General features: G+C 49.5%; 1 protein-coding gene across 1 annotated transcript; it reads left to right on the top strand.

The window, feature by feature from the left end:
* Positions 1-10,513: 10,513 nt before the first annotated feature.
* Positions 10,514-23,105, top strand: ACTG2 (actin, gamma 2, smooth muscle, enteric). The gene is made up of 9 exons (XM_019514380.1): positions 10,514-10,603; positions 14,473-14,631; positions 16,251-16,379; positions 18,353-18,463; positions 19,376-19,460; positions 20,012-20,173; positions 20,768-20,959; positions 21,807-21,988; positions 22,849-23,105. Exons 2-9 carry the CDS (start codon positions 14,506-14,508, stop codon positions 22,990-22,992), a joined length of 1,131 nt encoding a protein of 376 aa, XP_019369925.1. The 5' UTR covers positions 10,514-10,603; positions 14,473-14,505; the 3' UTR covers positions 22,993-23,105.
* The last annotated feature ends 4,005 nt before the right edge of the window (positions 23,106-27,110 follow it).

The following is a 27,110-nucleotide window of genomic DNA, read 5'->3' as shown; positions in this document are numbered from 1 at the left end:
GCTTTCTCCGTTCTGCCTCAGCTAAAACTCCAAGTGTCCAGGACACTAGAAACAGAAGCTGCTTCCTCTGCATCTTGCCTGGGATATTTTGTGTGGGCGGTGTCAGTGGTCTGGACAGTGGCCCGGGGCCTGGGAAGCGTCAGAGCTGTTCTAGGCTCTGCCACTGATAGTGTGCCTTGGACATGTTGCTTCATTTATCGGTGTCTCCTGCTCTCTGCATTGCATCTGCTTTGGGGCAGGGATTGCAACTTGCTGCATGCCAGGGAGGCTCCCATCTCTGCAGGAACCTCTGGGTGTTACTATAGCACAACAGTGATCCTCTTGGATTTGATTTCAGTGGTACAATCCCAGCCAGACTCCTGAGCGTCAACCTAGATGTGTGCATTCAGGACGATACTGGGAGGAGAACCCCCTTAGCATCCCAGAATGGAGCTGGTGGTGTTTAAAGAGCTGGGGCCTTAATTTGCAGCTCAGCTAACCCTTAATCGATTGAGAACAGGCTGGTGCCAGACCTAGGGCAGGTCTGGCCACAAGGGGCTGCCTTGTCTGCACTGTTTCTGTAATTCAAGGAGGCTTGAGGGTTGCTGCTGTGGAGGGTGAGCGGGACCAGGTGAAGGGTGGTGTCCTAGGTGGGAGACGGCTGCACCTGGCAATGCGCAGGTGGCACGAAGGAGCTGCTGTGTGTCTGGAGACTTCTTTCCTCCCCAAAGCTCCAGAGCGGCTACAAATGAGATGGATGTTTTCCTTGCTGAATGCACCAGAGATCTGCAACTCGGCCAGCAACTGCAGGATACTTCAGGCTCCTGGTCTGTATGATCTTGGTCCCACTGGGAGCATCGGGTTAATACTAGGCCTTTCCTGTTTTGTGCTTCCTGCGCAAAGCAAGGAACAGCTGCTCTTTGAACACTGGGTGAGGACTTGGGCCGGGGTCTGGGCTCAGGTCCCAGCTCAGTGTCCACACCAGGTCCCTGGTGCTTTTTGAGAGAGGTACACTGCCCCTTGCAAGCCGGGGGCTCCCTATGGCTGTTGTTAGACCCGCTGTGGGGAGTCTTGAGAGGTTGTGGATGAGTCTGTAGACACGGACTTTAATTGTTGCTCCTTAGCCCCCATCTGAAAGTGCTGCCCCTGCTCTGCCTTCACTGTAGCCTGGCAGCTCTCCATAGCTGGGACTGTCCCTCCTCCAGTGCACGTGTAGCTCTTGGCATGGTATGGCTCTGGTCTCATCGGCATCTTTCTGGAGCTGCTGCAAGGAGACTGAACCTCACTTCTGACCTGTTGGACTCCCTGGCAGAGGGAGGCGCAGGGGTGAGGCCCAGCTGCCCCAGGTCAAGTCCCTCCTTTTGTTCCATAATCAAAGTGTTTGTAGTCTCGCTCTCCAGGGGAGAGGCTGCCTTTGGAGGATGAAGCCCTCCCTGCCTGGCTGAGGATGGTGCTACGGTGCATCTAGTTAGTACCTCATGATCCCCCATCCCATGGGGGCCTGACGTGACCCAGGCCTCCAGCTGGAATCTGCTCTGGGCCTCGGGCTGTCCTGGCTGACCCAGACAAGCAGCTACCAAGCAAAATGGCTGGTTCCGGTGTTGCTTTCCCTAAGAAAAGCCTCCACGGAGCCAACAGTGCAGGGACTTGCTGAAGAGCCCAGCCCATCCCTTCTAGTCACCTCACAAGGGCTGGATTTGGGTTTCCCCCTCCTGTGAAACTCTTCTCTTTGCCCAGCAGCTCCCCTGGTGAGGCCACCTGCCCAGAGACCCTTCAGGGTCTGAAGGTGGCACTGAATGGCATTGAGCTCCCGAGGGAGGAAATCTGCCTGCTGCTTTTGGTGCCCGAGAGTCTGTCCCCAACTCTGCAGTGCAGCTGCTTTGCCTGGAGATCGCCCATGATCCAAGCTGCGGGGCTGGGAGTCCGGGGCACGGGCAGACCCCACCACACTCCTGCCAGCTGCCAGCATGGACACTCCACCCTCCGGTTCAGAGCAGCCTCCAGCTGCCCTGGGCATGTGCACAGCTGCTGCCTCCTGTTTTGGGAAAGGATTTTTTTTTCTTCAGTCATGTCGTATAATGGCAACCCTCTGCCTCGCTAACCTCATGCTTGGAAGCCATTCAGTGTAAACCTGGCAGCAGGGCCTTGGATGCTGGCCTCACGCAAGCCTTTCATTAAAGGAGGGGATTCGGCGTAGCAGGGGCTGGGTGGACAGGGTGAGCCTTTGGCTTTCAGGGCAGTTTCCCCAGGAGCTGGGTTTGTGCAAAGCCTTTTTGGCTCATACAGGAGGGGACTAATTCGTGTTTCTCTTTCACTTGGCGGTGATGGAGAAGAGCATCTGAGAGCGCTCGGGAAGGGCAGAGAGAACCACTTCTCCCTCCACCAGAGGCCGGAGCAGATCAGCTTCTGGTTTCCGTGGGCTAGTTCAGGACTCCTCTGCGCTCCGGGAGTGTGGGGGAGGTCCAGCAGCTGCGACCTTGGTGCGGGGGGAACAGAAGCCAGGACTCCTGGGTCTTGGAGGGTAGCAGTGCCTGGGAGTGCGCTGCAGCAGGCAGCGGTGGGAGTGAGGTCTCCTGGGTTCTGGTTCTGCTGCTGCCCCCAGGTAAATCGGTGCCCGTCGCCCTGTGTGCTAGGTGCTTTAGACCAAAGTGGGCACAGCCGAACAGCACGGCCCCCAGCCCCACTCAAGTCCCTGTTCCTCCCCCTTGAGGTTGCTGCAGGACAGAAGAGAAGGGCACAGCCTCCACTGTAAGCCAGGTGTCTTCTCTGCCCCTTGCCCTGCAGAGTTCCCCAGAGGTGCCCCGCCTGCGGGCACAGCCCCATTGCGCATGGCCCTGTACATGGGTGGGGCCTCTGTCTCAAAGAGCTTGAAGGCTGCCTGGAAAAGACAGTCTGTGAGGGAGAGGAAGCACCTTGAACCCTGTCCCATTCAGTATAACAGGTGTGATCGCTGCCAAGAGCAAAGCTGCAAACACATGGCTTTTTGGGGATGAATCCTGAGGTGGCCAAAAGAGGAGTCAGAAGTAGCAGCTGTGGGACCTTGGCTCAAATCCTCAATGGTATTTGGGGGCCTTTGCACTTTCCAGGTAGATTTTAGACCCTTTGGGGTATTGAGTCAGGTTCTTCTGAGCAGGCTAGGGGCTGGTTGTGACATCTGCTCTCAAGAGCAGGACTTGAGCCTGAAGTCTTGACCTCAGCCTAGCCAAAAAGCCTGCTCCTGTTGACCAGGGTTGTATCCTGGGTGTTCCCACTGCCTGGATCGCTAATGAGTCCAAGCAAAGAGTCTTTTCTCATGGCCCTGGCTGGTGTTGTTCCCTGAAAGTGCAGCAGGCTGTGGTACCCAGACGGCTCTCCCCTCCCAGTCTGACCCTCACTGAGGATTGTGTGTCCGCACTGTGCAACAGGCCTGTTTCCCTTAAAAAGGCAGCTGGGAGTTTCTCAGCCTCTGGTTGGATCTCCTGTGGGACTGGGGAAAGCAGCAGCTCTTCATTATGAGCCTGCCAAGAGCTCCTCTGGGGACTGCAGCCGCATGGAGTAGCTGTGTCCTTGCAAGGCAAGGAGAGGGGCAGAAAGGGGTTGCAAGCAGGTAACATCAGCATGCTGTGCCATGTAAACAGGCCTGTCGGGAGTGGAGCAGGTGGGTGGAAACTGAACTGGTTGGGGTTAACCTTCTGTTGTAGGGAGCTACCTGCTGCTTTTTGTCAAAGACACTCTCCAAGTGCTTTGCAAAGGGCATTCAGCAGCCTAATTCCCATTTTACAAACTGGGATGCTGAGGCCCAGAGAAGCAAAGGTTATCTAGCAAGACAGTTCTTGAATCCCCACCCAGTGTCTTGTCTGCTTCCCCTCTCACCGCAACGAAGCTGGTTCAGCCTCTGGCTTGTGGCTGAGGACCATTCAGCTTTTAGAGTATTGTGTGTTGGTCACTAGTTCAGCCAGTGCCCCGATGGTGCACTGCTTCTCAGTTCACTTCCAGTTCCCTGGCACTGTTGTGCCCTGCAGCTGCTGTGATTTTTAAAAACCCCTGGTGGCTTGCAAATAGCTTTTCTTCTGGCAGCTGAACTGGAGCCTGTTTTGAAAATTAATAGCAGGTGTCTGCATTTATACAGCCAATGCTAGTGGGCTCAACTGGCATCGCCTCCTGGGTGCCTGGCTTCTGTGTCATGCCCAGACTGATGGCCAGGCTGGGGGTGGATGGATACAAGTGTTCCTCCCCTTGTCGAGCCTGGAAGAAACCTAGGGGAAGTTTCTGCCTCCCCTGGCAGCCTGAGTTACTTGCTGGGATCCTGTAGGACATTTGCATGCAACCAACTCCCTGCTGTTGCTAGAGATTCAGGTATTGCTAGCTTTTGCCCCTTCCCAGTCTCTGCCAGTGGCACACAGTTCAGTTTGGCCTAGTTGCAGCCATGGGGATATCAGATGTCAGGGGGAATTTAACAGGGGTTCAACCAGATTTGATCCTGGGGCGGTGAAGTTTCAAAATCTGCCAGGCCGACAGGGTTGCAGTGTAGGGGCTTCATGGCCCTGGACAGGGGAAGAGTCCCAGCTCCCCCATGGGATATTCAGGGTTTGTGTTTAGGTCTGGAAGCTTGCGTGATGCCAGGGTTACAAGTTGCAGTGTCCACGTTGGTGGCTATTCAAAGCTATTCTGAACACGGCCCTGTTCCCTCATCTTCCTCTTCCAGTCAGCCTCTGGAAATGGTTGGGCCCAGTCAGAGGCCAACATGTATGCCATGCAGGCTGGCTGCTCTGTCAGCCCTGTCCATCCTGCTCCTTGCGAGAGGCCATGAAAACGAGGTGCTATTGCCAGGCATTCACAGTTAGTGCAGTGGGGTGGGACTTTCCCATTAGGGTTGGGTTCCAGGACTGGCTCCTCCAGGAAGGGACCAGATATGATTTATCCTGGTCCTTGTTCAGTTTTTTTCCTTGGGTGCTCAGGGTGGCTCTACAGCCCTGTAGCTCTCTTGGGAATCAGTTCCACTGAACCAACCTCTGCCATAAAGTTCTGCTCAGGAGCCATCTCAGTTTCCCTCAATGCAATGACATCTATGACTACCTATCCTGTCCCCTGTGGGTGCTAAGACCTGTCGATCCCCATCTCCTGTCTACCAACTCTTTTCGTGTTTCACCATGGTTATCAGATCACTCCTCCCATCTTCTCTAGCCCAATTAATCCAAGTTCTTCTGGCTTGGTCTCATGCATCAGGCTTCCTGGACTGCCGATCCATTTTGTTGCTTTCTATTTTACCATCTTCCCCTGGTGTCATGGGTGCAACAGCCATCCTTGCACACTTGTAGGAAATCTCTCCACATTGCTGCATAAATCTACTTCCTGATAAATAGTGTATTTAGTGTTTGGGAACGTGCACAGGGTCATCTGGGTTGTTACAGTTGTGGCAGGACTGCCTGGGAGCTTCCTAGCTAGAGCAGGGAGAGACCTTGGATCATGCTCTAAGCTGCTACTATATTCTGATGGCGCCTATCCCTCTAATTTTAGCCGTGTGGTGCTCGTGACACGTAGCTGAACTACCCTGATTGCATGCAGGAGCGGGCTGCAGGATTTATTAGCCAGCTCAGACCAACCCACTGTTAGAAGGAGACAGATGCGTGTCACTCCTTCTAAGTTTGGGGTCGGTTTTGAAGATTGGGTATAGCATATGGGTAGGAGGCGTTGTGTCTGGTAACACACTGCTAATAGAAAGGGATAGGCTCACGTCTTCCTTATAAATCTATCTTAGGAAAGTCGGTTTGTGGATGGGAAGAAAGATGAGCAGACTGTACAGCTCAAGTAACGTGGGAGCCAATCTTTCCCACCATGAAGGATGCTAACATGGCTTCTCAGTGCATGTGGCCCAGAGCAACTGTCAAGCCCCCATCTGAGTGCTGTCATTGGGATGTGGGCTGGATGAGCTGAATCTGTTAACAGTGCCAGTGAATGACTCTTTGCACTTACATTTGCCTCTGATTATGACAACTTAGGCTTCTTAGCAGCATCTGCTGGAAACTTGCTGCTAGGTGGCTCCTAAGTTATGAGTATTGTCTGAACATGCGGTAAGGGAAAGTGATCTGATGAAGTGAGCTTCAGCTCATGAAAGTTTGGGACTCTCACTCGCTCTCTCAATTTAGATGCACAGATCTAAGATCTGTGGACTTGGATCTATTTTGGTTAGTCTATAATGTGCAAATCTACCCTGCTTTTCTAGGGGAAAATGTTCCAGGATAAACTGGACAAGAACTATTGGTCTTATCAAGTGTTGCTGTCAACAGGGATTGACTGGACTTGTGTTGCTCTTATCAAGTGTTGCTGCCAACTGGGATTGTGACTGCATTTGTGTTATCATAGCATCTCAAAAACTATAGATCAAGGATCCACTGTGCTAACATAGACCAAAAAGAGTGCTGGCCCCAGGGGATGGATGTCCTCACTATAACACAAGCAATGTCAGGTTGCAAGTGCAAAGTAATGCCAGGGAAGTGTTAGTGCCATGATGATCAGCTGCTAAAGCATACGTGCAGCTGCAACTGCTGTGAGGTTTTTGGTAGGCACCACAGTGAGGGGGAATTTCAAGGAGGACAGCACAGTTGCTTGGGGGATTGTGTAACAAGTGGGCATCCTGGGGCCAGTCTAAACATTGGCCTGCCCACTTGTCTTTGGGCAAACCACTCTCCTGCCACACCTTGATGTTATAAGTTTATATGATGTTACCCAGGTGGGCGGCTGCCCATTGACCTGCCTGATGCTAAGGGCGTAACCCACGACTTCTACCTCCCCTTATCGCGGCCTGTGTTTCACAAATGTTTCTCCTTCCAGTGGCTCGCACTGGGACCTGAGGCCCCCTGGAGCTTCACTCGAGCTTCTATATGCAACCTCAGACCTCCACCACAGAGTGTGGGTGCCCCCCTGCCTGATGTGGGCCCTGCCTCGGTGCTCACAGTGAGCCTGGGCTCCCCCCTGCCTTGATCTAACTCACCAGGGATGTGGGGCTGGGGTTAGAAAGCGTCCTGTACTTGCCTTTCACCAGGGAGGTAACTGGCTTGGCATTTCTGGGGAGCTACCCTGCCATGGGTAACTACACCAGGCCACCCCTCCCTGGCAGGGTGTAGTTTTCTGTCATGCCCAGGACCATAGGGTCTCCTCCTTCCCCATAACCCCAGGTCTTACCACCACAGTTGTTCCTTGAGCAGCAGCTCAGCCCGATGTCGTCTCTTCGGCTGCTAGCTGCAAACTGCTGCTGGCTTTGCAGTTCAGGGCCCAACCCTTAGGGCACAGCTGGGCCCTGCTCCCGATCAGGCATCCCTGCCTAATTGGCACTGCAGTCAGCTGTGAGTCTCCTGCTGCTGCCTCCCAGGCCCCTGCAGATTGCTACAGAGAGGTCCTCCCATAAGCAAGAGAAGAGAGTACAAAGGGGGTTGGACCTTGGCTGATGGGAGCTGGGGGCCAACCTCAGTGCTGGACAAAAGTGGCTGGCTAGGGTGGGTACAGACCATGAGGGGCCTTGTCAGTGCAGCTTGTGTTGGCGGCACCAGACAGGGAGTGGAGGCTGGTGGAGTGTGGCAACCTGGTAGAAGTCATAGAGAAATTGGGCTGGAAGGGGCTGCCAGAGGTTATGTAGCCCAGCCTCCTGCCTGAAGCTGGGTTATGCCTATCCAAACTATCCTATGCAAATAGTCTGCTAGGAAAAGGCTCTTTCCAGCAGCGTGCTGGGGCAAGAAAGCATTTGCAAAGGGCAGAGGACAGGCTATTGTTGTCACACAGGCCTGGATCTGTGCTTTGGCTCTGTGAGCGAGTAGGAAAGGCCATGCCTTAGAAGTGAAATGCAGCAGGGAGCTGGACCCCTAGCTGAGGGGTTACAACCAGGATAACAGTACTACTAAGATTGCCTGACACAGCCCATGAAAAGGCTGCATCTGCACTTAAATATTTGCTGGTTTAATTATGGCAAGTAAGCTGTACAGGCAAACTCCCCATTTGCTATGGACTACGGGGGTTATTTATTTGCCATCCTGTGTAGCGGAGGGTATGGTCCTCTACCTGGGATCTTTTGAGCATATTTTACAGAGGCAAGACATGGGCTGCTGTGGTCCCCGTGCATTACTGATGGCAGGTTTGGGTGTGATGTGTTGTGTCAGGGTTGACAGTAATTTTACTAAGAGTTGAGATTATGGATTTGTCTGGAATAGTATAGATAGGGCTGATTCAGCCTCAGACTAGATGACCCTGGGAGCTCCCTTCCAGCCCCGCTTCTCTATGATTGTGAGATGGCTTGTACTGTCCAAAGAGCCCTTTCACTTGAACCAGTTGCACAAGTGTCAGTGAAAGGCCCTTTTTGCCAGCATAACTGTATCTAGGCTATTGCTGCTAAAGTGAGTCAGCTAGAAGCAGAGGGAATGGCATGCAAGTGGCAGTATGTAGACTGGGCATCTTACAAATTGATATAACTTTACTAGACTTAACCTGCTTGAGCTGGGATGTTCCATGATGTGCGTCTACCTCAGACTAAGGATTTGGGGAGCTTGAAATTAGCTTTTGTTTCAGGACCATGTCTGTTGCTACAAAAATCCTCCCCGTTGGCCAGGTTTTGAGGCATTCACACATGTTGTGCAGTAGTGACAGCTTAGCTTTGCAGCTCAAACCTCCTCCTCAGAGTTCATCCTCGCTGAACGTGCTTTATCTGCTGGCTCTGAACTGAGAGCAGATCACGCACATGCCATCTCTGTAGCGTGCCCAAGTATGCTGCACCTCTGGGCTGTGACATTTTTCCGTGTAGCTCAGTTCTGGGTGGGGTCAGGCAGCAGAACAGAGAGCAGAAGCCAATGGCACGTACCCCCGGGTGCTCGAGCAGCATACAGGAGGAAGACATCTGACCCAAATGCAGGGCGAAGGAACGTTGCGGTGGGGGAGAGTGAAAGAAGCACATTATGCCTGGACGTTTAGCAAGACTAGAACGGGTGGAAAAAATGCTATGACCCACAGTAGGTCCATTTGTCCCGTGAGTGAGACAGGGGACCTGTGGAGAAAACTGCACCATCAAACAGTGAAGGACTGAGTTAGATCGGATCCTTGCATTCAGGGGCTGCATTGATCCTTGGCCACATCATATTTTTCAGTCCTTGCTTCTGCAAACTCAAGGTTCTTAAAATATGTTTCCTTTTTTGCAGCATATACTAACCTCCAATTAGTCTCTGCTAGAAATGCACCAGCTCCAGGAAGGAAACCAGCCACATGCGGCACCTGTTTCTTTTTCAAGGGAAGTTGCAAAGGGTTCGTTCTTGCAAACCCCTTGGGGAAGCGATCTGTTCCCCAAGCATCCGTTTGGCACATGCATTTCCAGCCCTGTGCAGTGACATTTTCTTGCTCTTTGCCTGCACACACAGCTCCACTGTGCTCGGGGCTCTAGGTGATTGCCCTGTTGCATTGCGGAGGTGGAATTAGGATGGCTCAGGGGCTCAGAGGATCCAGTTCGAGTGGCAGGAAGGATATTTTTGTTGTGCAAAAGATCTGTTAGCTGTAGGACCAGATCCCCAATCCCCAGTGACTGATGCAAGATGTGTGCTTAGCTGGTTACTGTCCTGTTGACCTTACTGGGTGTAATCCAGCTTCTGCTGTGGTCACTGCCAGCCAGAGGCAGATTGGGCCAATTTGTGTACCCAAAAGAGCTGCCAAGCAGAGAATCAGGCGCCATCCTGCTGCTATAAACCTGGATCCACTTCACTGGCCTCATGAGTATGAATCTGGGGGAGGGGGGTCCAGGAGCTGGAAGCAGAGGTGGACGGGAAGGATTGCAGCCTGGTTAGCAAGAAAGATGCTATGGGCCAAATCCAGCTCAGTGGCACCAACACCAATCCCGAGGAGCGAATCTGAAGGCAGCAGCATTTTCCTGGGCTTGTGTGTGGCCCAGGGGCCAAATTCAGTTTTGAGTTACCCCAGGGTAGAGACTCCATCCTGCTGTGAGCTGAATAAGGCAGGTGGGGCCTCGGTTTGTTCAGTGAGGATTCAGTCTAGGATGAGGGTTGAAGTCATCCCCTCTGGAATTACTCTGTTACACCAGAGAGGGCAGGATGTGGCTCTCGCCCCTCATTTAAATCACCAAGTACGGTGCGTACCTGGGCCGGAGGGAAGCTACATACCGGTCATTTTTTTTCAATGAAACCCCCTCCATTTTCCTCGCGTGCCATCTCCACTCTGAACTGCGCTGAACAGCACCCGCCCGCGGGGCAGCAGAGGTCCTGATGCCATTCTTGGTAGCTTTCTCTCCCCAGGAGTCGTAGGTGCCTTCACTTCCTTTTCAAATGCAGCTTATAAGGACTTGTGTCTTACTTGTTTATCCAAATGGAGCATAAAAGGAGTAGACTCGCCAGTGGGGTGTTGCCTCCTGAGTTATCCCTGCACGCATTTTTTTTCCCCCTTGCAATAATTAACTGTTCTGGGTTCTGCAGCCAGTCCCAAGGTCAATATAATGAAATAAAACACCTTATATGGCCATATGGCGAACACACCATCAGTTAGCCTTTTTAGGGTCTCCGTTTAGAAGGGATCCGCCTCTGAGGTTTCACAGTCTCACTGGTATTTATACCAAAGGCACATCAGGGCTCGGTCCCAGAGGAAAGGAACTCTTGTACGTTTGGTGAGTACTACAGCCCATCTGTCCTGTCCCGGCACTGCTGAGTTCTGGAAGGAGAATACCATCTAGGGGCAACGCAGGAGTCCTGCAGCAATCGTGCTGGATCGGTTGTGGGTTTTTGTTTTTTTCCAATCCAGTTGCTGTTAAGTCATAGGCTTGGGCTTCACCTGTGAATTTAAATTGCCCCCAGCGTGTGCCTGATGGAGAGGTGGCTGGCTATAGGACAGGAAGAGGGTGCTGGATGCGCTCTGTGCTCCATCTAAGCTCTGGGATGCAGGAGCGATGCTTCCCTCTGCCTGGCAAGCGCTGGGATTTCATGACGATGCTCAGAGCTATCGGGTTTGGGTTCACTTAATGTTTGCTCATGTTGTCGTTGCCCTGGTTTGGCAATGCAGATGCTGGTCTGATGCGTCCGCATGCGTGACTTGAACAGACAGATTAAAAGCCATTGTTACTGTGCCTAATCCTGCCAGGTGCTGACTGCCCTTCACTGCACTGACTTCCCTGAGGGTAAATGAAATTGGTGATGAGCAGGCGTGGGGCTGAGAGCGCATAGTGGATGAAAGCATGCATGGGTGGGGGTGAAACAGGGGGAATAAACTCTCAGCTGGGGGAAAGGCATGTTTTTCATCTGACAGACATGGGCCATTGGAAACGATGGTTTCTTATTAGACACTTAACTGCTGTTACTAACATACCTTCTTCTCCCTGCAAACTGGCACAGATACAGCTTGGGATCAAGCTGTGCTCCTGGGAGTTGTTTTTTTTCCTGCTCCCCTCCTCCAGGCTGGATTTGATTGTAGGAGCAGCATTTTGTTTGCCGATGGAAAGGGAAACAGGAGTGGCCTTGCTGCAACCAAGAGCTGGGAAGATTATTTCCATTTTTGGGAAAGGCCGTGATGTAGCCTGGTGTTTATGTTTGCTCTGGCCCCGGCATGATTGCCTCACAGTCTGATTCATGCTTTGCTGAGCTGGGAGCATTGGGCTGGAGGAAATGGGAGGACAGGGATGGGCAGGAGTTTTTCAGACAGCTGATAATTACCTTTGTGCTGTGCGGTCTCCAGAGTCAGATCCTGCAGCCTCCAGAAGGATTTAGTAGCTTGTAAGGATGTTTAAGGCACAGAAAGGAGCTTCAGAAATCTGGGTGCAGTTCTGATCTAAGTGCCATCAAAGCCGATGGGATGGCTCTAGAGTATCACTAACAGACGTGAGATGAGGAACCAGCTGTTTCTGGCATGCTTGGATAGGTCTTCATGCTGAGGCTGTCCAGGCAGGGACGGAGTGGGGGAGATGACAGCGAGCAGAGGCTTTGAGAACCAGGGGGATAAGACTTGACAATGGTTTTACTGCTGTTCTGGAGCCCCGGGGGCATTTATGGAGAGCAGCAAGGTTAAAAAAAGGACAAGAGACCAGATGCTGCTACAGTTGACAGCCCCAGGATGTGAATGGGGCCAGATTCTGAGTTGGATGCCACTGGGGTCAATCCAGGGAGTAACAAAGGCTGGGGCACAAGGGCCTGAGCCTGGCTGCCTACCCCCAAATTACTTTGTTGGTAACTTATTCTATGCAAGGCATGGAGGATTTAAGTCTCATACAGGAGCAGGCAGGCACAATCCACTAGCAGCCCCGTGGATTTCCTTCTATCTTCTCTCGTTCTGCCGCAGTGACTTTTTGGGGTACAATATCTGGCTTATTCCAGGGTGTTGCACCCCTCTATCCTGGCCCCACCCAGAGCAAACTGTCCTTCATTTTATTGGGAGATTGGCTTAAGTAAGAATTGCAGCACTATTAGTCTTTTTTTTTTTTTTTTTTTAAGCTTTTGTTTTACTCAGGCAAATATAGAAACAAAATTCCAGCACTGGAGTATTACACAGGAATTGCATGTGGCTGGAGTTATTCCATACTTACAAAGGAAATAATAATACATTGTGATGCTTAGACCTTTATCATCTCCAGAGTCTGGAACAGACTCCCCCCAGCAGTGGTGCCAGCACCTACTTTGGATACATTTTTAAGAAACACTTGGATGCCGTCTTGCTGGGGTGATATGACCCCAGCTGACTTCCTGCCCCTTGGGCAGGGGGCTGGACCTCATGATCTTCTGAGGTCCCTTCCAGCCTTAACATCCATGAAATCTCTGCTGTTGATATAAGGTTTATGTATGTTAACATTGGAACAATTTGGCTAGAGACACTGGCTTGGGGGCTGATGAATACGGTTTATTATTACTTATTAGTTGTTGTTGTTATTATTATTATTATTGTTATTATTATTATTACCAAGTTCTGTATGTTGGATTTGTGGAGCCTGGAGTCCATACTCATCTGCTAATGGGGATGAAAAGTGATTTTTGCTTTTGTAGGTTCAACAGCAAAGCATCAGGAACCATGGCTGGAGCTCGTCTGACTTTGATTCACAGGGTGTTACGGTCATAAGGGGCTGTTTGAGCATCTTGTCTGTATGACACGGGCTTGAGAATGGCATTCAGCCTGTATAACTTAGCTAATGAAGCCCTCAAAAAGCTTCGGGAGGGGGCATATCTCTGCTGACGTTTCATTTGAGTTGCTCCGTGGGGCTGCTACTGGGCTTGCAAGGGCAGATCTCTGCTGATGTGAATGGACAGAGGTCCAGCAAAACTAATCCTGTTTCCTCAAGCTCAGAGTCAGGTCCAGAGCTTTTCCCAGTCATAGATTTCTTCCCCTGGGGGCTACTCGCCACCCTGCCCACTTTGTGACAAGCCATGACACTGACTGTCCTGTATGCCTGGCACTAACCAGACACATCTTCATTCAAGTCACTCCTAACCTGCAACACCTGTTTGCCAACTGGGTGCTGGCTGGAGCATCAGGAGACTTTAGCCTGCTCTCTCCACTCTCCCCACTGGCCAAAGTGGAAGCCAGCTTACTCGAAACAATCAGCCAGTGTACAGAGATCCAGATTCATGCTGTGATGCAGCTCTCCTGACTTCAGCCTATTCAACCTGATCTTGCAGCAGCCTAAGTGAGAGCCCAGATCTCACTTTTTTTTGAGCCTGGAGAGTTTTCTCCATTGCATGTGGTGCTGTGCCTCTGGCCAGGTGTCCTCCTTCCAAACTAGAAGGCCATGTTAGCAGAGGAGGGTCCTGTCTGCATCCTGGGCTCATCACAAAAGATGCTGATGCCTGATAGTGTTGTTCTTCAAAGGTGTTATAGTAGCAGGAGACTGTGCTAGCACTGGTTAGCAAGCTGTGAGGAAGTGTCGGATGGGGCAGGGGACTTCATTATAAAGGAAAGTCTGTCTGCTGCAGATGCCTTTCCAAATGAGGTGCTGTAGCCCAGGCTCGTTTGATGGACATGATACTGGAATTGCTGGCCCATCTGATAAAGGAGGTCAGGATACATGATTGTAATGGCTCTTTCTGGCCTTCAGAAATCTGTAACACCCAGGGTTTAGCAGTACAGTGCAAGGCTGAGACTTTGCCAGGTAGATCTAACCAACATGCTGCCTTTGGCTCTTCCAGCTTATGAAGAGCAAAGGGCATGGCATGGCACAGGGGCATAGAAGCATCGGGTGCAGTGGAAAGCCACCTGGGTAAAGATTTGGGGTTGAAGAGGTGGCCACCAGAAGCAATGTGTGACTAGGGATAACATGGGGCTTTTACATGCACGGGGCCCAGTTCTGCAGATGACAATAGTGCTCCTGTCATCAGCAGAGCTGCTGGATTTGGGGCAGTGGAGGTTGTGTTTCTGTGCAGTGCTGTGCTGGGTCTAGGTTGTGCCCTGCCCTGCAGCTCTGCCCTGGCCCCTCTGCGGTTGACAGGCAGGGTTTAGTCTGGTACCTGAGTGCTTGGAGCAGCCTGGGTTCCTAATATTTTTCTGCTTCGCCTCCTCCAGGTGCTCTGACTCCCACCATCTCCCAGCACCATCATGTGTGAAGAGGAGACAACTGCTTTGGTCTGTGACAATGGCTCCGGGCTGTGCAAGGCTGGCTTTGCCGGCGATGACGCCCCACGCGCTGTCTTCCCATCCATCGTGGGCCGCCCACGGCACCAGGTGAGTATGAGGCATCTCCTGGAGTACTTCCAGGGTGGTCAGTGCATGTGCTGGGCTTGAGATGGTCTTGGTGAAATAGCAAGGGCAGGTTGGACTGAGCTGTGGACTGCTCACAATCCTTAGCTTCTCCAGCCCTTTGCTTCATGGTTCACCAATGAGACAGGCAGTAGATTCCTGACTTACCTGAGCCTGGGTTCGGAGGCTGATTTGGGGACTGCCCTTCTTGAACCTGAACGCACCAGTGTCTGCTTATCACAGTGTCTGGCAAAGGCCTTTCTGTGGTCTTACAGCATTTGCTGAAGCGGCCTGCTGGACTTGGCATTACCACTTCCAGGGCCCAAGGGTTGGGTTAAACTGGAATTGCACTGAATTGGGCTTGAGTCACAGCTCCTAAAACTTCCCTGGGCTAGAGCAGGGGAGTTTTCAGTGGCTGAAGTGGAGATTGCAAACCAGGGTGGATCTAGGGGCATGGCACAGCTCTGCTGACTGCCATGGATTTCAGGAGGTAGAACTGAGACGACTGTCCCATCTCGTGGTCATCGCCAGGCTCTGCCAGCCTGCTGCAGGGTGATCTGCCCTGGCTACAGCTTGGAGGTAGGGTCTTACAGTCCAGAAGAGGTAAGACTGCAAGTGCCTTCCTAAGACAGTGATGTCCTGGGATTAGAAGGGCATTTTCATCCAGAAAGGCAGTAGAGATGGAGCAGCTGCCTCTGCCTCTTAAAGCTTATCTGCATACTAATAGTACTTGGTGCTTACTGTCCTCAAATGCTGCACAGGCATTTGACTAATTAGTTCACAAAGCTCTTGGAAAGCGTCTCTCTCTTACTGACCTCATTTTACAGGTAAGGGATAGATATAAAATGATGTACACAGAGCTACACGGGAAGCAGCTGGCCAAGAGCCTGCGCTCACGGGAGTGTTGCTATTAGACTCCAGGGGGTGGGATTGAGTTCAATAATGTTGGAGGTGGGATTAGGATTAGTCAATTCCCAATGGCCAGTCCCATAGTTAGTCTGCTCAGTGGTGTGGCCTTGGACATCTGTGCCCATGAAAGGTCTTAAATGTGCCTTTTTACAGGTGCAGAAGGCATGAAGGTGGCTGGAGATGGCTGGTTTTTAGGGTTAAATATATCCCTGGTGTTAATCTGCTGCAGTTACAGGCTATATTGGCCCATGCAAGTTACCTCTTAGGTTTGATGCTGATCTGGATCATGATAGCGTAAATCCAGAGCAGCTCCATAGGTTCACACTTGCCCTGACAATGGGCCCAGTTCTGATGGCACTTTGCCTCTTGGTGCATCTCCACTAGTGTGAGATCCAAGGCTAAGCTGCCCTTTGTGCTGGCAATGAGGTGCTCTGATTTCAAGCAGGAATAAGCTTTGCAGAGGCAAATCATGGCATGATAGTGCCTTAATTTTTATATAGTCCCACTGGAGTGGAGCAGAGTTTAGGCCAGATCACCTGAGCCAATGAGGATAACATTGGGATAAATCAGTGAGAGGTGTGTGGATTGATGGGCATCCAAGCTAACAGGTGGTTTAATTATTATTTTTTTCTCTGCCCCCTCCCCACTGAAAACCTGTCTCTGAAGGGCTGATTTATCTCCTTGGTATTTTATAGGGTGTGATGGTGGGTATGGGCCAAAAAGACAGCTATGTGGGAGACGAGGCTCAAAGCAAGAGAGGAATCCTTACTCTCAAGTACCCCATCGAACACGGAATCATCACCAACTGGGATGACATGGAGAAGGTAGGATTGGCAGCTCTTCTTGCTCATTGGGCCCAGTTGGTATGATGACCCTGTCTCTGTTGGGTCTGATCTTTTGTCCTTATTTGGTTTTAATAGCCTTGTTCCTTCAGGGAGTGGAAGAGAGGGATGAACAAGTGGGTCATGGATAAGTGATTTTTTTTTATCCATGGATAAAACACCAGCAAGCATATGTTACAGGGGCCTTTCTATGCCCAGCTGAGACAGTATGAGTCCGTTATAGATCCACCTAATGCAACCTGACTATTTAATACAGCCCATAATAGCTCATGGTTTTAGCTTTATGTATGGGGGAGATCCTTGGTTCAGTCCTGCTAGTCCCCCTCTTCATTAAACCCCAATATATATCAGCCTTAGCCAATGCAGGTTTGGTCTCTTCAAAGTCAGATTATGGAGATGCTGCAGTGACAGAAACTCTAGAATATCACTTTCAGGGCTTTGTCCAATTCTTTTTTTAATGTCCCATCAATGCAACTTTCACTTCTCCCTGGATGATTGTTTCCAGCCTCCCTGAACTTACCGAAGAAGGGTTTCCGGGTATGCAGCCGGTACTTCTCTGCTGTTAATGGCCCCCCATATCTCCTAGTGTTATACCTCCCAGGCACTCTGATCAACCTTTCTTGTCCCTTGTGGCTTGCCCATTTTGTAGGCAGTCACGTAAGAACATAAGAACTGCCATTTCTTGGGTCAGATGCTAGGTCTGCCTTGCCTGGTCTCCTGTCACACAGCGGCAGATGCTGAAAGGGATAGTGAGCTGGTCTGGCCAGGGATTTGTCCTCCGTTGGCTCTCATTTGCAGCCTCCAAGCTCTAGGAAGTTCTGATTCCGAAGCCGTGCCCCTCACTTCCATGCTCAATAGCTACTGATGCCACTTCCCTCCAAGAATTTGTCCAGTCCTTCCCTTTTTGAATCTAGCTAAACTGTCAACTTCTACCACATCTGGTGGCAATGAATAGCACCCCTGAATTCCACGCTGGGTGAAAAAGAATTGCCTTGTGTTGATGTTAAGCTTCCTACCTACTAGTTTCGTTCTGTGACCCCTAGTTTTTTTATTGGGGGAGATATTCAATAATAAATCCCTACTGACTTTCTCTCCACTATTTAGTATTTTGTAAACCCTTACGTCCCTCCTCAAGTGTCTTTTTCTTTCTAAACTGAATAGGCTTGGCCTCTTTAGTCTCTCATCCGGAAGCCCCTCCCTACCATTGATAATTGTTGTTATCCTTCTCTAGACCTTCTCTAGTTTTTCCTAGTTTCTTTTTGCAGTGTGGGGACAAGAACTGTATTCAAAGTGTGGATGCCCCATGGATTTATAATACAATACTTTCATTATAATCACAATACTTTCCATTTTGTTTGCAATTCGCTTTTTAATCATCCCTAATGTTGTTTGCTTTTTGATTGCTGCTGAGCATTGAGCTGATGGTTTTTAGCCACCTGTTCACAATGACTCCCAGATCTTTCCTGTATTGTAACAGCTAATGTAGTGCCCATTGCGTTCCCGTCTCTCCCACTGTAGCCCCAAAGTTGCATTTCAGCCCAGCTTCACAGACTCTGTTTGTCCTGATCTTTCCTTCTAAATCAAACCCTTTACTCTAATCTAAGATGCATTGAAGTGATGGACAAATTCAAAATCTGTGAATGTGCCATTTTACTCTGTCCCCCTGCGTTCCAGCTATGTCTTAATTTTGGGGCGAAAGTGTTAATTGCAGCTCAGGCCTGTTTCTACTTCATGGCTTTGTCCTCACTGTGGCTTTGTCTCATTTCCAGCTACCATCATGGCTGTGTGGTTATGGGAAGGCTGCTGATTGCACTTGTGTTGTGATCTCCTACTTGAAACCTTGGTTTTAGGCATCAGTGTAGGCTGTCCCTCAGCCCACCTACACCAACGGTTTACACTAAACTGCTCCTCCAGCACTGAGCCTAAGCTTGCTTGTTTTCTCTCATCCAACCTAGATCTGGCACCACTCCTTCTACAACGAGCTACGAGTTGCTCCTGAGGAACACCCCACCCTCCTCACAGAGGCACCCCTGAACCCCAAAGCAAACCGTGAGAAGATGACCCAGGTAAAGCCTCTATGTCCCAAAAGGTGGCCTACACCTATGTCCTGTTAGAGCAGGGGCGGGCAGTTATTTGGGGCAGAGGGCCACTTACTGAGTTTTGGCAAGCCATCAAGGGCTGCATGACAGGCAGCCCAGGGAAGATAAATATTACTTTTCTAAATTTTTTAGGGGCCCCGCGGGCCAGATAGAATGGCCTGGCGGGCTGCATCCAGCCCCCAGGCCACATTGTGCCCACCCCTGTGTTTGAGACTGTCCCACAGTTTTACTGGTGGAACAAGATTATCACGGGGCTGGAAATGCAAAGTGGGAATAGTGACAGGAGATGCTCTTACTTTTTCTGGGGCCACAGAAAAACCCTTAGCGCCCTGAGCTCTGAGGAACTAGATCCAAAGTCAGTGTGCTCCATTTTAGCTGTCCAGTATCCAGTGGTGCTGGTGCCATGGGTTCAAAAAATGGATCGCAGTGGAGTAGGTGGTGAACATCACCTTGAGCCTTTGTTGGAGAGGTATGGCTAAGTCACAAGAGGAGCTAGTCTCTCTGTAGAAAAAGATGTCCTTAGACCTTATGAGATGTGGGGGGGGGCCATAGTCACATGAGAACAAGGAGGTCTATTTGCCTTGACAATGTAGCTCTATGTAATGTGAGCAACATGTGCAGATGTTCTGCTTTGCAGCAGCCTTCCCTGGCTACCCAGCTTAGTCCAACCCTAGTTCATGGGACATAGGACTCAGTCCTGACATTCAGGCCTACAATGTTGGGGCCATCAGCATAGTGTGGAACCCAAGTAACTTCCCCAGTTGTTTCTTCCGCAGCTGGTACATCTGGCTTGTCAGCCTTCTTGTACAGAAATGCAGCACTTGCATTTCACAAGCCGTAACATGCTGACACGGGCTTTTGAATTCTAATTCTTGGCAGATCATGTTTGAAACCTTCAATGTACCTGCTATGTACGTTGCCATCCAAGCAGTGTTGTCTCTGTATGCCTCTGGCCGTACTACCGGTGAGTGCTTCTCCCTTCTTTTTATGCAGGGGATGGCTTAGGGCATAGTGACTCTCAGCTTAATTTTGCAAGAGTCAGGAACCCACAGCTCAAATTCATGGGGAGCTGTATCTTCTTAAGACTATCTAAATCTACTAGTGGACTGGCACGCTTGCTGGTCTCAGTTGCGCACCATGCATTACAGAGTGAAAGCAGTTTATGCCTGTTTCTACCTATATGAGGCACATGTGCTACCATAATACCAGAGCACCTCACCCTCTTCCACCCCTTGGAGAAGGGTGGTGCTATTATCCCCATGCAGACAGAAAGCTGAGGTGAAAAAAGAATTGGCCTCAGTTATATTGGGAGTCTCTGTTGGAGCAGGACTGGAACGAAGATTTCCCTCATCCTATGCAAGTGCCCTAAACTCTAGACCATCCTCTTCCTATACAAAGCTCAGTGTGTTGTGATCTTATGTGGAAAAGAGCATGTTTCTCTTTGCACACAGATGGTCAGACCAACTCTGCCAGCAGACCTGTCTATGAATTGCATCTTTTTTCCCTTGTCTTCAGGTATCGTTCTGGATTCTGGTGATGGTGTCACTCACAACGTGCCTATCTATGAAGGGTACGCTCTGCCCCACGCCATCATGCGTCTTGACCTGGCTGGTCGTGACCTGACAGACTACCTCATGAAGATCCTCACTGAGAGAGGCTATTCTTTTGTCACCACTGGTATTATCACTAGTTCTTACGCTCCTTGTGGTCTGGGTTCAGGAACCTGTGGGAGACAGGCTCCTGGGACGTTGTAAAGAGAAGATCTTAGCATCTGGAAGGGCTGGGGCAGTTCCTGATCACGTAGCCAACACATGGGGACAGGGTGGGGTTGATCTCTGGTCAGACTGGTAGAGACACTAGAGGTTCTTTTGCCTTCCTGTATTGCACAGAGCATGATTCATTTCCCAAGATCATCTGGGCATATCTTACTCAACAAATGTTCTGCCAGTGTGGGGTCCTGAAGCAGACATAGACCCTTTGTTTCCCTTGCTCTCTTCATGGAGCGCACTGTAATGTTTAAAGCCTTTGGTGTTTTGTACTGAAGATCCTACTTTTAAGATTTGATTAATGTCGGTCCCACTTGCCACGTGGCATGCCTTGTGATGACAGTCCAGGCTAAATCACAGCCGGCTAGTTCAAAGGCTTCTCTCCTGGTTGGTGTTCCCCATCTGTGGCCCTTGGGCAGAGATGTGGGTGGCAAAGTTCACCATGGGAAGACATGTGGGTGGTATGTGAGTGGCAAGTTCATCAGCTTGCTCCTGTCTCCTACAGCTGAACGAGAAATTGTGCGTGACATCAAGGAGAAGCTTTGCTATGTGGCCCTAGACTTTGAGAACGAGATGGCCACAGCTGCTTCCTCCTCCTCCCTGGAGAAGAGCTACGAGCTGCCCGATGGGCAGGTGATCACCATTGGCAACGAACGTTTCCGTTGCCCCGAAACCCTCTTCCAGCCCTCTTTCATTGGTGAGAGCCCAAACCTCCCCACCCCTTTTCACTTGTATGTGGTGGACAGACCCACACAGGACCTCTCAGCTGTTGGTCCAGGTTGGAGGGTGTTGGCATCTGGGATTTGGTTTGGGCCGCCTTCTAAATGTCTGAACTGATTCTTGTGGTGCCCTTTGCACCACTCTAACTCCTAGGACAGGAAACTTGGGAAGACAAGAGTAGCTACCTTCTTCCCCGCACCTTCCTCTTGTTCTCCTCATGTTTCAAAATGGGACTGATGGGTAAACATTTCAGTCGTGTGCAGTACAGTGCAATTCAATGCTTGTTTTCTTTTGTTAATGAGAATTAGAGGATGAGGAGGGCTGGAGTCTGCTGCCGGCATGGATGTAAGATAAATGTCATTGAACACTAAAAAAACCAGAGCTTAACTACTAGACTTCAGTTGCAACATTTTTGCTCGGTGTTGCAGGATGTAGCTGTAGATGTACATTTGCACTACAGTAGCTCTTTTGAGCACGAGTTGCACTCCAGGATCTGGGCACCGGACAAATGCACAGCAAAGACAGTCTCAAAGAACTCACAGTCTATGTCAATTGAGTTTGCTGGTTGGATTTATATAATGCACCAGGTCTCGTAGTATCTATATGTGGGCCTCCATAAACAGTCTACCCCACCATTCAGATCTGTGCAGATGAATATTATTCAGGGTGCAGGGGAAGTAGATTTGTTTCAGCACCAGTTTCTCTTGCAACCAGTGGAGAAGTTCCCATGGACATGGGTGGGAGTTGGATCCATCTTTAGAGGTGCCAGTGAACCATTGTCAGAGTGTCACAGCACTGACCATGCGCCTTTTTCACACCCACAGGCATGGAGTCTGCTGGAATTCATGAGACCACCTACAACTCCATCATGAAGTGCGACATCGACATCCGCAAGGACCTGTATGCCAACAACGTCCTTTCCGGGGGCACCACCATGTACCCTGGGATCGCGGACAGGATGCAGAAGGAAATCACAGCCTTGGCCCCCAGTACAATGAAAATTAAAGTATGTCTGGGTCCTTGGCTTGCTACTGAATGGGCTGGGCCTCTCTCTCCCACCACACACAGATATCTGTGGCCACCATCTCTAACATGATCCTGCAGTTAGTTTAGAAACCCTTTAGAAGTCCACTTGTACCAGCTGGATTAAATCAAAATATCCATGTAGGTCCTTACATTTCACCTCGCCTACTGTTAATTTAATCAACTGAGCATGGTCTGCTGCCATGGCGGATCCTCTTTCAGTTGCAAAGGAAGGGCTGACACTGCAAATCTTTCTTACATACCTTCCCTCTGTGTATTGTACGTGGCTGCAAGCTGCTTAGTTTGGTTCAAATGTTTCCAACTCCATTAACCTTCTTGTTAAGACATCGGGGTAGATCTTCCAAAGCAAATATAGGACTTTGAAGGGACTTGCTTATTGTTTGCATTGTGGCTGCATCTATGAGTCCTGGTCATGGGATCCCAGTGTGCTAGGTGTTGTACAAACACAGAACAAAACGACAGCCCTGCCCCAAACAGCTTGTGTTCCTAAACCTCACAGGCATGTCTGAAACTCTCCCCTGTAGCTTATAAGGATTAGGAGCCAGTGGATATTGATTCCAGCCAGTGTATCCAAGAACAAAGGCTTGTTTGTTGCATGGGGTGCATTCCTGTGTGGTGCTGAGCATCCTTGAGCCTGATTTGAAGTAGATGGAAAAGCCCATATCCCAGTTATTGGGAATTGAGGGTGCTTAGCATGTTGTATGGTCCAACCTGTCTGATCCTGCTTGCCCTGCCATCTGTGCTGTGCTCCGTATCTACGGTGGAGGCCTGCAGCCTCCTTTCACCTTGTAACCAGAGACCTTGTGTGCTTTTTTCTGACAGATCATTGCTCCCCCTGAGCGCAAGTACTCTGTCTGGATTGGCGGCTCCATCCTGGCCTCCCTCTCCACCTTCCAGCAGATGTGGATCAGCAAACCGGAATATGACGAGGCCGGCCCCTCCATCGTCCACAGGAAGTGCTTCTAAGAACCTGGTGCTTGCCCTTTGGGACCCCTGGGCACTTCCCTCGGCTCCTTTTTCTCCTTTGGCAAACTCTTTCTAACCCTTCAAAATGCATTAAAACCTTTTCTCAAGCCTTCCCTGCGTGTTATGCTTTGTTCCCTGCCTCACCTGTAAGTCAGGACATGGGCAGTGCTTGTGGGAGAAGAGCTGAGCTCAAGGGATAGAGCAGAGACAAGAGCCAACACTCTTGACTTGGGCAAGTGACCTGCTTGGCCAGCCCACTGTAGATGCCCCATTTGTTGTGGTAATAAGCCTTTCGACATCCACCCCTGCCTACTGCACAGACCTCTTGAGGCAAGATTTCCAAAAGTGCCCCATAATTTTTGCATTGGCGTGTGCCATCCAAAGCACTCATTTCCATAGGTAGATGCAGTCTGTTCATGTAGGGGTGAGGCTTGGGCACAAAAAGATGAGTGTTGAGCTGCTTGGTGAGGAGGGAGGTTGTTTCCATGGCAAAGCTGCATGGACTGGGGGCTGGCGGGGCATCTCAGGAGCTCCCCTGAGGCCAGTGTTTCTCCTCCTGAAGGGAGCAGGGTGTACCATGGAAGGGCAATGGGGACCAGTCCAGTGGAGCTGAAGAATGGGGAGGGGTAGAAGCTGAGTGAATCCATCCCTGAGCTGTCCTCATTTGGCAAAGCTGCCATTTCTTCAAGCATGAGGAGAAGAGGGGAGAGTTGGTACAAATGAAAAATGATAGGAGGGGGAGGCAGAAGAGAAGCAAGAAAAAAACTGGATCAAATGTGAGTGTAAATGATCCTAGGTGTCAGAGCAGGAAAACAGTTAGGGGGGAGAACAAGATAGAAGGAGGCAGAGGGCCCTGTCTGTCTGTTCCATGCCATCTCCAAGTCAGGTCTTGAAAGGGATAGAGCTAGCAGCGGATGTCTCATCCTGGCTTTAGATTTGTCTTGAATTTCTGGCAAAACCATTTTTAGGGATTAAGGGGAATGTCTGAATTGCTTATTTTTCATTGGGGTGGGGAAGGGGGAACCAAACAAGTGAAAACCTGCAGCTAGTAGCTGAGACGGTCTGGGTGTTCAGCCTGGAATGGATCACCCTTGAACAAAAACAGGCCAGAAAATTCATTTAAGAAGTGGCTTTGCAAATTTTCTGCTGTCCCCCCCTGCCTCCCCTCTAGACCCCATTTCAGCCAGCCCTCTCCCACACCCGCTGGCATGTCATCAGGAGGTAGCTGCAGTATGCAGACAGCTCTGTTGGCTTCAGTGCACCTTGCCCAGCTCGGGGTGCAGTCTAGGATCTTCTCCCTTTTTCAAATCATTTGGAAGAAGGTTGCAACGTAGGCTGCCAGCTGGCTTAGTGTTCAGACTCCACAATGGCTTTGAAAACAGAAATTGGCTAGCTGAATGCAGGGAGCAATCTCCATCCCAAAATAGGCAAGGAAGTGTGATGTGATCTCACCCTTAAGGGTGGGAGTAGAGCACCGTGAAGGGGTTCATCTCAAAGGACAGCACAGGGCAAACAGACAGGGTCTCAGTGCAGCCTGCTCTAGCACTTATACCCCAGAGTGCCACAATACAAGCAGATCAACTGCCTTGATTTCTGTAAAAAGGGTATTTCTGTCCCTCCTGCTAGAGAAGCTTGAACAGCTGAACTTAGAAGTGACTTAATTCAGGGAGCAAATTAAAAACCCTAAATGTGAATTATTTTTCTAAGAGCTCACAAGCTGATCTCACAACTTTGAATGCTTGGGGCTGGCTGTACTGCGTCCCATCACCTTCTCCAGAAGCCTCATAGAGTAGATACAGCCAGATGGACTATTGTTCCTATGTGAGGGCAACACCTTTGTTCCTGTTTGATGCCACGCACTTGGTGTGATCAAGTTTGATAAATTCGCTCATGTTCAACCCATTTTTATCCTTATATCTCAAGGACTCTCAAGCAAAATAGAAACAGGGTTTGGTTCTGATCTCGGATACAAAAGTGCAAGGAAGCTAGCTGGCAATTTACATCTGTGTAAGGGAAATTAGGATACAGCTGACTACTTTTTGTGCATCTTCTCTCCAAAATGGTGTCTAACACAGCTGTGTCTCATGAATAGGGAGCTTTGGGCTCTTCTGTATGACGAGTTGTACTGGTTCATCTTCAGGTAAATGCCCTTTTCAGGCTATAGTAACAGGAACTCAAAACTTGGTGGATGATATCATTACTCTTGATGAGTGTTGGTTAGGCCACAGCTGAAATATTGCCCAGTTTCGGCTGCTGTGTTTGAAGGAGGAGGTAGAGGCGAGTGACGTGGATGATACAGGGGCTGCAATGTGAGCCATATGAGGAAAGGCTGAAGGAACTAGGTATGTTTTGTTTGGAGAAAAGGAGATGAAGTGAGGACATGAGGGCAGCTTTCAATTACGTGGGTGGCTGCCATAAAGAAGCAGAAGGAAAAGCGTTCCTCAGACAAAGAGCGATGGGTTTGAACTGCAGCACAGCAGGCAGAGACTACAGCCAAGATGCAACTTGCTAAGGAGAATGAGGTAAGTTGTGGGATCTCCCTTCCTCAAGTGGTTTTCGAGAAGGTGCTGGGCAGGCATCTGTCTGGGTGGGTTAGGAACAGGGCATCCTGCGTCTAGCCAAGTGGGGTGACCTGATTTGGTTCAACTAGTGCAAAGGGTTTTGTGAAGACTGCAATGTAGGTTTAGCTTAAATGAACTGGTCATAAAAATGAATTGAGACGATTAATCCTGAAATGAACTGTATGGGCACTCTTCAGTTAGTGTGTGCTAGAGTGAAATCCATTGATTTTGTAGGACATGGATACAAATCAAGTTTACATTAATTAAAGGCCTCTGGGTAGGGTAAAGGTTGCGTTTATGTAACAGGTTAGCCAAAAACCCAGCCTTAAGCTTGAGGCTTTTCAGGACATTTATTTACAGTGCTATGATCCTATTAACTGGTACAACTCCGTGTGTAGATCCAGATTTGGCTGGATGTTTCTGGGTTGGAGATTTATCATTTTAATTTGTCCCGCATAAATTCTGCATGGGGCAAACTTCTGATTCCCCAGATTTATATACATTATACCTGTGTCTGCCTTAGAATCATGACAACGGCATGAGCTGGCATGCCCTCATAGCAGGCTGTGCACCATCTAATTATGGCGATGCAAAGCTCACACTTACTGTGAAGCCTGCTCAATAATATGCAATTATAACAAAATCAGCATCTCAAAAGGCTGCCTACATAAACTGAGATGCAATTATAAGTAAATCTACTTAAATCAGCATGTTATGTGATCTGCATAAACCAGCACACTTTTAAAAAAAGACCTACATCATGGCATTTACATCATTTATCAGATCCATTCCGGTCAGTACAAAATAATAGAATATGCAGAAATTGTATCTGCATACTGCACCCTGGCCTATCATTTAATCATTAATATTATAAGATCTACCTGATCAACATAACGCTGCTGAATAAATAATTACGTTATCATGCAATCTATTAAGCTCAACACTGCAAAAGTCATTGTTATAACAGAGCCACATAATCTATGATGATAAGATTTAACTGAAACAGCATATCATCAGCTGTTGGCATAAAGGCAAAGCCCCATTGGCATATCATTATGATGATACATGCATAAACGGGCATTGAATTATTAAAACGAATGCACAAACTAGCATATCATTATAAATGCTATGTATCAGCATAGCATAATAATACTACATAAATTAATATATTATAAGTGTGTGCATAAAGAGGCATATGCACAGATGGTATAATTCATATGCATACATACTGTGAATAAATCATCATGCTATTACAGCAAAGCATATATGAACAGGCATGTCATAATAATGCATACTTAAATCAGCAAATAATAAGGGTGATGCATAACTGCTTATTGAAATATGTGCATGTAAAGCATATCCTTACAATAATGGGGAAACTCTTTGAGAAGATCATCAAGGAACACATTTGTGATGGGCCGGCATCAGAAATGATGCTCAGGGGCAATCAGCATGGATTTATTAGGGGGAGATCATGTCAGACCAACCTGATTGCCTTCTACGATCAGGTCACAAAGGCCATGGATGCAGGTGTCGCGGTGGATGTAGTCTTTCTGG

This window comes from Gavialis gangeticus, unplaced genomic scaffold (assembly GCF_001723915.1).
Source record: "Gavialis gangeticus isolate Ggan-Ray unplaced genomic scaffold, GavGan_comp1, whole genome shotgun sequence".
Classification (NCBI taxonomy): domain Eukaryota; kingdom Metazoa; phylum Chordata; order Crocodylia; family Gavialidae; genus Gavialis; species Gavialis gangeticus.
The sequence above is the reverse complement of the archived record's forward strand: the minus strand, read 5'-3'. Positions and strand labels throughout refer to the sequence as shown.

What these genes read in the sequence shown, in the direction of transcription:
- ACTG2 (XM_019514380.1), top strand. Translation starts at nt 14,506, where the DNA reads ATGTGTGAAGAGGAGACAACTGCTTTGGTCTGTGACAATGGCTCCGGG. An exon ending in ACTGGGATGACATGGAGAAG is followed by an intron (nt 16,380 to 18,352) that starts GTAGGATTGGCA and finishes CATCCAACCTAG; the next exon opens with ATCTGGCACCACTCCTTCTA. An exon ending in ACCGTGAGAAGATGACCCAG is followed by an intron (nt 18,464 to 19,375) that starts GTAAAGCCTCTA and finishes AATTCTTGGCAG; the next exon opens with ATCATGTTTGAAACCTTCAA.